The 10,830-nt window shown below is 37.3% G+C and overlaps 1 protein-coding gene across 1 annotated transcript; it reads left to right on the forward strand.

Moving 5' to 3' along the window:
* The first annotated feature begins 715 nt into the window (after positions 1-715).
* LOC133524089 (putative inorganic phosphate cotransporter) lies at positions 716-10,419 on the forward strand. Its single transcript, XM_061859900.1, has 11 exons — positions 716-928; positions 2,738-2,877; positions 3,241-3,420; positions 3,783-3,921; positions 4,219-4,433; positions 4,633-4,782; positions 5,662-5,806; positions 6,545-6,666; positions 7,245-7,367; positions 7,744-7,882; positions 10,321-10,419. Exons 1-11 carry the CDS (start codon positions 865-867, stop codon positions 10,392-10,394), a joined length of 1,491 nt encoding a protein of 496 aa, XP_061715884.1. The 5' UTR covers positions 716-864; the 3' UTR covers positions 10,395-10,419.
* Positions 10,420-10,830: the final 411 nt, after the last annotated feature.

Raw genomic sequence — 10,830 nt, forward strand, 5'->3', positions numbered from 1 at the left:
CACGCTCGCATTTTTATCGGCTGCCACCATGCTTGTCACGTTTTAAGAAGTACATAAGTGTGAAAGTGACGAGCATAGTGACATGAGATAAAAATGGAACTGTAAGATTTTGTGATTCGGCCGCCTGTCGTATTCTTTAATTGAGCTCTCTCAGAAAAGTGGCTATAGATGGAATGTTTTCCGGAACCAGGTTTTCTAGCAGTCATTTTTTGTAAAGAAAAAGAATAAAAACATTATAAGCAAAGCTTCAGCTTTCATTAATTTTCACAAAATGTGTACCTACTGTAGAAGTTGCATAAGAACAATGTCACGACGTTAATAGTCTTGATTGGTCATAATTTCAAAAGAAAGAATCCAATGCCAATGAATATTTACTGATCACCTTGGTGACAGTTCAGCTCAGTTTTTATAAAAATTGTCGCTATGTCAGTCGACGTCTAGACTTTATTTTAAATAGATGAATAGATTACAGATGAATTTGCCGCTGCAACGCCTGTAACATGTAAATATACGAGTAACACACCACGTACCTAATCAAAACGTCTCGGAGGTGTTAAAATAATTACTTATTCTGCAAATCTCAGCACGTACATATCTAGTGACATTGAGATAAAATATGAAGTAGTTTTTACCACCAGCAATTAAGGTTCAAAATAGCAACTAGAGTCTTTTATCTCATTTGAAGTTCATCAGATGCTCAGCAAATATACATACAGATAATGTTCATGTAGTCTATGAAAATACAGTTGAATTGTGTATGAATAAGATACGTTTGTCATGAGAATAGGAGAAAATACTATTTCAAATATCAGAAATAATTAGATACTACTTAAATTACGTGAAAATGAAAAGGTGGTTTTCAACATGGATGTGGAGTTTTTGAGATATAAATATGAAGATGGAGCGGAGGGATTTATTATGAAGAAAAGTAAGTACAATGTAATATTTAATTAATTTTAGTGCGTTGTCATCAAATTTCGCGTAAATTCAATCCTTTTCATCGTTAACAATGAGTGTTGAAAACGGGAAAATATTTACAAATGGATATGTCCGCTCGTTACGAGAGTTCCGTAACCAATAGAAAAAACGAAAGTGATACTTACCCGCTTGTCACTTAAATTTGAATTGATTTCCAATACAATTTAACTAAACGCTTTATTGGTTAGTTTCTAGAATAGTCAATTAATAATCAAATGATTAAATAGTTTATGCCTAATTCCACAAAACGTTATACCAAAGAGAATTTGAAATACTTAGAGGTGGATTGTCAAATAACATTTTGTAGCTACAGTAAATTTACGGCCTTCGTTAGACACATGATTAATCGAATCCCTCGAAACGATACCGCTACAACCTTTGGGTTATGCCCGGTAAGATGGCGCCATTTTTTGATACTTACCAAATTTTGCACATATCAGTGAAAGAATAAGGACTAAAGTCAAATGGCGTTCTAAAATTTTTAATCATGTGTCCAAAGATGGCAGTAAATTTACTGTGGCTACAAAGTTTTATTTGACAATCCACCTCTATTTCAAATTCTCTTTGGTTATACGTATAGGTAAGTAAATATGCTGTTAGTTATTCGTAGAAATGTACACCGATATGCTCGAAACATGTTATAGAACAATATGGCTGGGAAAGAAATATAAAAAACGTAACTTTCAATCATAAAAAAGTATCACTATTTTCATTTCAGTTTCTATAGTTACTTGATGCATATACTTTTAAACATCTGAAAGCCATCACTAGATGGCTTTGTGCTTTAATATATATTATTTAAATGGTTAGGTAAGTCAAGAGCTCCATTAAGACGGTTCAAGAACTTGCATGCGATTTTCGATATATTGCGGGTATTTGGTCGATCGATTGAAATCATTGTACTCTGTAGTTAGCAATGTATCAAAATTGCATGCAAGTTAAATCCGCGAAATGGGGCTTTATTTTTAAATCGTAAATTGCAGACAAAACAAATATTAAAAAATATATTATCTGTTTTAATATCGATCTTACTGTCGAAGCAAAAAGACATATCATTTTGGCCGTACCTTTACATAAATTAAAATGGCAAGTAATCACAATTATAATATTTGTAACATGATCACGTAGACGTTTATGAGTCTCTGCGCGGTTTTAAAACAAATTAAGTATTCTTATTTATTATGCGTAATGAAATCTAAAGTAAAACTTGTATATTATACTTACCTGAAAACCGGCCAAGTGCGAGTCGGACTCGCCCACCGAGGGTTCCTTACTTTTTAGTATTTGTTGTTATAGCGGCAACAGAAATACATCATCTGTGAAAATTTCAATTGTCTAACTATCACGGTTCATGAAATAAAGCCTGGTGACAGACGGACAGACAGACAGACAGACGGACGGATAGCGGAGTCTTAGTAGTAGCGTGCCGTTTTACCCTTTGGGGACGGAAAACTGGATATGAAAATGAGTAAGTACTTAGGTACTTAAAAATATGGAAAGCTCTATGGGAAGCCAGTTACCAGTGTTATCTCTGCCATATATAACGTTGATCAGTTCGTTGATTCTGCTTTTTATGCAACGAAATGATGGATAAAAAACAACTGTGAATTAGTATACTACGTATTTGGAAAACTAGAATGGCTATTTTGTTGTCAAGTAAAGATCACGTAAATAAACAGCTTAGTTTAACTAAGAATATATTTTTTGACGAGTTGATACACTTGTTTATTAAAAATTATTAATATTTTATTTTGTACAGAGTTCAAGATAGGTGTGCGTCACCTTCAAGCCATCTACATGTTCGCGGTCTCCGTCGTGCTCGGTCTACTGCGTGGAAGCAGTGGTGTGGCCATGCTAGCCATCAACGACCCGGCGCGGCTCAACGACACATATATAGAAGTAAGTTATCGTATCAGTCTTAAAACTTTTCTGTAGGCAAACTGAGTGGATACTCGAGCGGGGCGTTCAGCGGGCTGCGCTGCGACGCCTATGTTGAACAAATATAGGCGGTTTCAGTTAACGCTGTATAAAATCTTTGAACGTCACTGCTTGACATGCATGACATGCACGTCCTGCCAAATGCTCCACTAGAGGCTCACCGCTGAAGTCCTACTCACCTCTTGTAACGAGCGGGCGCTTCTTTAATCAAACAAAGACGTGCGATTTTGACCAATTCGTTGTTAAATGGTTGGTTCACCTTCTAGTGGAAAAAGTGTTGTGACCCTTTACCGTGAAGTTATCGCCTACTATTTTTTTCTTCAGATCCACGATTGGGACCGGCGAACTCAATCCACCACATTTTCATCTTTTCTGTTTGGCTACGCTCTCATGCTGCTGCCAGCAGAACTTTGCGTCAGCCAGTTTGGAAGCAAAATGTTGGTCACAGCCGTTCTTGCCATGAATGGTGGATTTAATGCGGCTATGCCTAATATTGTGAACAAGGTAAAAATATTGCTACCTTAAATTTTATATGCAACTATCTGCCTAACTGTTGTGTTAGAAAAAAACTAGAAAGAAAAAACACGAGGAAGCTTGCCATGATGAAAGGATTTGATTATATATGATTATATATCTATTTACTTAGCTATTTAATTAGACTAGAGTATACAATAAAGTGTATTTGTATTGTATTAGATGTTTCTTTTTCCGAGATCGCAGAAACAAATAACAAGAAACGCAGCTATGAATGAAACTATTGGCATATTTAAGCTCACTAGCTCTTCCTAAAGTTATGATCATGATTTTACTAAGAGTCAAATGAAAAACAAGCATTAAATCGTGTAATTACATGTTTATTTTTCCAGGGAGGCTGGATAGCAGTGTCCAATGCGCAGTTCCTACTAGGAATGTCTCAAGCTTGTTTAGCTCCCGCGAATAGAATTATGCTCGAAAACTGGATGCCTCCCAATGAAAAGACCTTTTTCAGCAGTATAGTTTATGGAGGTATGGTGGTAAATAATAAAAATAATACTTAATGTCATAAATTCTACAGCCATTGTCTTACCATGCAAAGAATGCAACGATGAGAAATTTCCTGCCTAAGTTTCTTTATCGTTTCGATAATCAAATTAAAGTAAATTTTCTTTACTCAAGAGAAATTTCTAACAAAACCTACCTACCTACGCGAACCCTGGCTTGCGATGATTTTAATGCTTTATCCCACTAGTCAGTTTTTTAATAAATATAAAATCATTCAGGATAAATTATTGATGGAAAGAACGGTCTCGTCATATTTTTCAGGTACGTATCTAGGCATGATTCTGTCATTGCCATGCGCGGGCGCACTCTCAACGCATCGACTTGGCTGGGAGCTGATCTTCTACGCGCAGGCCATGGCTGCCTTGTCATCATGTGCCGTATGGGGCATCCTCACGGCAGCTGCTCCACAGCGGCATCAAGCCATTGGGGACAAGGAGAAGGAATATATCGAAGAAACTAAAGGATTTTATAAAAAGGTGCGTGTTTGATTTGAGTTAGCATGTGTTTTAGATTTATCGATAAAAATGTGTATGTAAGGAGAAGTTCATACTCAGAACTTGTCCTTATTTACATACACATAGGAATGTAAGGTTCATAGGCGAGCTTGTCGTGGGAATCGTATAAAAGCTTCTTATTAGCAGTGCAAATACCTAATTACTTACTTTTTTGTTTCAGAAACAACAGATAGTCCCGTGGCACGACATTCTTCGCTCGCCACCCTTCTGGGCTTTAGCTGCTGCACACGCAGCTTTCAACGCCGTGTTTGTTTTCTTCCTTTTCGACGTGCCTTACTTTTTTACCATATTTGGAAGGACATTAAAAGATGTAAGTAGAATCTATGTGCATGACATATTTTTTTCATGACGATGAAAAAATATCTCTGAGAATAGATTGGTACCTACATACTTTAAGTACAGTACAGTAAATTTTTGTACAAAATAATGTCATAAATATTAAGCTATTCATAGTGTAATAAAAAAATACTACTGGAGTCCTATTAATAGAACTACTACATAATACAATAGAATAGAACATAATAGAAATATCTTTATTCGTAAATACACAAACAATTAATTGACGCAATTAATATTTGAAGTGAGGAATTTTAAACTTCGTAGATAATCTCAATAATAATTAAAAAAACTGTTTGAGTGTTCGAGAATATTTTTCAAAGTAAAGGCCTTGAAATTTTGTTGCCGAATTATTAACAAATAATTAACCCTACTGCTATCGTTTGCTACAAAATGTTCAATATTCATGCATAATATAATACAACCAACATAAAAATCCACAAGTACGAAGTCCTAGGCAACAGCTAGTATATTGGCCTTTTCATAATAAATTGGCAATTTTGGCTTTTATTTAAAACTAGCGACCCGCCCCGGCTTCGCACGAGTATATATTATACTTATAAATATTTCTCTTGAATTACTCTTTTTAATAAAAAACACAGCATCAAATTCCGTTGCGTAGTTTTAAAGATCTAAGCATACATAGAGACAGACAGACAGCGAAAAGCGACTTTGTTTTATACTATGTAGTGATAGTGACAGACGTAATCAATGGCAAAAAAGAATGCAATAGCAAGAAAAACATAACCTTTATCATTTGTTAATCTTTTAAGGCAGGATCTAACTTCGCTTATTCTATTATTGATTACATGTTTCTTTTTATTCATATGTTTATTTATATTATCAATTTCAGGCATCAGTATTGGCAATGTTGCCTTTTGTAGTGATGTGGTTGGTTTATCTCACAACATCTCCAACCATCGAGTGGGTATACAACTCAGGGTTCATGAGTTACGTACTCAGTACTACCTACTATAGAAAGTTAATTAACGCCTTAGGTGAGTTACTAACCAACAATAAAATAGAATATGGTTGTTTTGGTGAATGGAAATCAATTCTGCACCGTTCATCCAATTCCCCGTTTGTTTAGTCAGTTGGTTTATCTCACAACATCTCCAACCATCGAGTGGGTATACAACTCAGGGTTCATGAGTTACGTACTCAGTACTACCTACTATAGAAAGTTAATTAACGCCTTAGGTGAGTTACTAACCAACAATAAATCAATTCTGCACCGTTCATCCAATTCCCCGTTTGTTTAGTCGGTCACCGTTCGTCCATTTCCTAGTTTGTCAATATCCTGGTTCATCACCTGCCCTATTCGTCTAATTCCCAGTTCGTCAATTACCTAGTTGGTCCAGTTACCCGTTCGTCTATTCACTTTCCATTCGTCCATTTCCAAGTATGTCAAGTTCCCGGTTCGTCATTTACCATATGATCAACTCAATCTATGACCACCCTCATGGCCAACTCCATAACAAAGCTATGACTAACCCACTTTTGTTTCTTTTTCTACACGTTGCTTAAATCCCTTTACTAAAAATCGAAATAATTTTCCCAAAGGTAGCTTAAAATGTAGCCGATATATTTTTTCCAGCTGCACAGCTATAGGTAGAATTGCTTAGAAAATATGAACTACAAATATACAATAGAGACGCGTTCTAATATTTCTAAATACCTTGGCCGCTCTGTTGCCTTTTTGGCGATATCTAACGTAACATCTTGTTTGATTACAGGAGCTTTCGGCGCAATAATTGGACTGACTGTTCTTTCGAATGTAAACCCGGACTCTGGTATAGCTGTCGTCATATTAACTATAGCACTGGGTGTAACTGGATTTCAATATTCTGGATTCCTGGTATGTCTATATTGGTCACTTTAAAACCAAAGTATAATTTTGTATTCCACTCAGAATGTCGGGACAGGTAAATAGGTAGGAAAATGAGTGACTAACATTTACTACAAATACTAAATGCTGTATATCTACTATATGCTACATCGATAAAGGAGAGACAGATATAGTATACAGCAGTAATTGCTATTCTGGTTAAAAATTAATTAATATACGATGCCACGAAGTTCTTGTGAACTGATCTTTGATGTTTTTATGCATGACCAAAGAGAATTTGAAATAGATGTGTATGTAAAAGTGGCGCCATCTAATAGATCAAAGGTATAGTGACATCGTTTCGAGCGATGGCGCCATAACCTTTAAGCTGTGCCCGGTAAGATGGCGCCGCTTTTAGATATTTAACAAATTGAACACATATCGGGGAAAGAATAAGGATCAAAATTAAATGGCGTTCTAAAAGTTTTTATTATGTGTCGAAAGATGGCAGTAAAATTTACGTCGCTACAAAGTTTTCTTTGACAATACACGTATTTCAAATTTTCTTTGGCATGACTTTGTAACTTTAATCGATTGCGTTTTATTAGGACAACTATCGCAACCTGTCTCAGAACTTCAATGGTACTTTGGTTATCTTGACCAGCGCAGGCGCTAGCATCGTTGGTGCGGGAGTGCCTCTTTTCACGGGCTCTATCCTAAGTCCTGACCCTGTAAGTATCAAGATTGTTGAGTTATATGAAATAAAATATGCCTTTATTATTCTATTTTTCGCACCCGCCGCATTTTATCGCTACTTTGACCATAATGAACTTGAAAAGATGATGAGGTATACTGATTAGCTCAAAGATAATGACACCGGCAAGTTTTATGACGTATTACAGAAGGCCACTAACACTAACAGCAGTCGGGGAAGCAAGTTACACATAATAAAAAGACGTCAAGTGACATTGGAGACTGACTACATATTTATAAATATTGAAGTAATTAGGTATTCATTGAGTCTGCAATATTATAAAGTAAAATAATATTGCATTTCAAAATGAATAGATAGATTTGTGTAAAATAATAAGATAAACTTTATTTCAGACCGACTTCCGACGCTGGCGCGCTGTGTTTCTCTCCCTCGCCAGTTTCTCAGTATTGGGAAACGTGCTGTATACAGTTCTAGGTCGAGGAAACCGCGCCGAGTGGGACCGAGAGCGGATCAAGTTCGGGTACCATAATGGTAAGGACGGTTTATAGAAGTATTGAATTGGAAGGCGCGCTGGTTTCTCTCTCGCGCAATTGCTCGGTGCAAGGTAACATATTGCATACGGTGTTAGATTGCAAAGAGCGTGGCGAGAAAGACAACAACAGCGCCGATTGCAACCAAGTTTGGATACCGTAATGGGACGTAATGGGAACTAAATCAAGTCTTTGTTAAATCGATATTTTATTGTTCTTCTCAGCCAGCTGGTCGGTGTCAAACAAGCCCTCGCCGGTCACATTTACAACAAAACTATATACAGACAGACATAAGGCACTCCGGTGCGTGAGCGGCGGATATCGCTATTCAAATACATAGTACTGGATGCCTAGGTGACAATCGCTTGCCTCACAACAATGAAACGCTTTGCGTTTCTCAATCACTCTTCCATATTAGTGCAACCGTGACAGTTGCGTTTCCTTCGCTACGAAGCGTTAACGATTGCCACGTTGGCTACGCACCCTGTCGTGCTCACACAGCGGGGCGGCGTACGGATCCACATCAGTTTGGTAAAATAAACGCATTTAACTAAACCGTGTTAAATTTAGGATTCCATTTTTAAATAAATAAGCAAATAAAATATTGGACAAACTTACGCAAATCAAACTAATCCCACAGTAAGGCTTGTGTTGTAGGTTCCTAGACCACGAAATATAAAAATCATATTATATAAATATTGCTTGCGAACGCAGCGCGGGCGCGGGTCGCCTTTCGCGCTATGCTGTACTTAACGACATAATCCGTCGATCACTTGCCACCGTCAACGTTTCGGCTATACTCGAGCCTGCCGGTATAGCCAGAGACGATGGCAAGAGACCAGACCGGATGTCTTTGATTCCGTGGAGGATGGGACGTGTGCTCGTTCAGGACGCAACTTGTGTTGACATGCTAGCACCTTCCCACCTCCACGATACTACACACAAAGCCGGCGCGGCGGCGGAGGCGGCCGAGGCCCTCAAAAAAACACCGCAAATACTACTACTACAACTTTGTTGCATTTGGAGTCGAGACTCTTGTTCCAGGGGCCGCGCAGCACAGGACCTATACCGGCAATTAGTGAAACGGCTGGTGGATGGGACCGGGGATAAGAGCTGGCAGCGATCCAGCGAGGAAATGCTGCCAGCATCCTCGGCACCATGCCACGGTCATAGTTTTAATTTAGTTAATTGTAGTTTATTTGTATATAAATACTTCTATACACAGAAAAGATACATAACTCAGGAACCATTAATTATGTATGTGATAAACACAAATAAAATGCCCTTACCGGGATTCGAACCCGGGATCTCCTGCTTCGTAAGCCTGGTCAATACCTACTAGGCTATGGAGGTCGGTAAATAAAGCGTCGTTAGTTTTTTTCCCTCTTGTGCCATGTAATTAATTCATAAATAGTTATGTTCCATTCTCCTGTAAAATTGCAAGACTTATAACGTAAATCGCTTGGTTGCAAGCTTGCCAAGTAAAACCGAGAACGGACAAAGTTCGAATGCCATAATCTTAAAAAGTTTCAAACGGCATTTCTTCGCTGATGCCCGATCTTTCTCTCGCCAGTTTCTCGATGCAGGAACGTGTTAAAACAAGCATTGAACAGCGAGTTTTAAATGTTAAATTGATAATTTTTAATTTTCCGAAGTTTATCCACAGTGCACGGATTTCGGATAAAGCACATCGATGTTGTAAATAAAAAAATAACTGCTGCTTGGAATAAAACTTTTAACTACATTTTATGGACTTGGTACAAGAATAAGATAATTATCTGGGGGCAATTTAGTGCCCCTGCCGATATGAGCAAAGCGAAGCGCAAGGGTTCTACCTACCTTTTCTCGAAGCGCTTCGTCGTTTTTTTAACCCTCATAACTTGGGTTTGGATTATACCAGATAAACAAAATTAAGTATAAAAAATTACAATTGCATAGCTCTCAAATTTTAGATTTTATTAATATAAAAAAAAAACGATTTCTTGGCCGTTTCGTTACTACAAGAACTATTGTTTAACAGAAAAGTAATTAACAGTGAATACATTTTTCACCTTACGCTATTGTGGCGGTAGTGAAACGGCCATGCCACATAATGACTAAGGTGTCGAGTTTGTGAAGTTAGGGCTTGTAGAGTTAGAAGCTTAGCTCTACAAGAGATCTGATAACTTTTTGACAGTGCGAGCGTTATAGTTTCGTCTTGGCAACATTTTACATGAAAATGTTTTTGATGGGTTAACTTTTTTAAAGGCTTCAATATATACTTAATTATTTTAAAATTTAATACAGTTCAATTTCTTATTCCACCTGGGTTTTAAGCAATATACATCACAGGTTGAATAAAGTTAGAGCACCACGGCTGAGCTTATTTAACATACAATGAACGCCAAGATTTATTCTCAACCATCTAAAAGGCCTTCACGGGTGTTTATTCCTTTTCAGATGCAAATCAGCTAGAGTTGGAGGAGCTCAGCCTACCGAAGACCTCGCCTAAGGACGACCGACCCTTACAATAATAAACGAATTTCAATTGCACAGCGATTTCTCGTTTCTTATTCTTATTTTTTCCCTTTAAATTAGATCATAAGTAAAGTATAAGTAATTTTTATTTTGAATCGGGCCAGTTATAGAAATGTAATTGTAAATTATTTGTAAACAATACGGAAACGGTATTTTTAGGCATTTTCCTTACTTGTCGGTGCGAAATACGAGTAAGAAGCAGTACAGTAATTTTTTATTGGAGCGGAGCCATGGGAGAGGAAGCTTCGCACCATTCAAGTAGCAGTAATGAATGATGTCACACCGTATACATTCTGTCATCTCAAGAAAAGACCTTAAGGACTACAAGTTTTGATAAAAATGATATCAGAACTTGCTTTACGCTGACAGACAGTGTCTCCTTACAGGGGCACCCGTTACATCTGAATAACGTTAAAGGCTGAAGTTAACTGC

The sequence above is a fragment of the Cydia pomonella genome, chromosome 13, assembly GCF_033807575.1.
Source record: "Cydia pomonella isolate Wapato2018A chromosome 13, ilCydPomo1, whole genome shotgun sequence".
NCBI classification, from domain to species: Eukaryota; Metazoa; Arthropoda; class Insecta; order Lepidoptera; family Tortricidae; genus Cydia; species Cydia pomonella.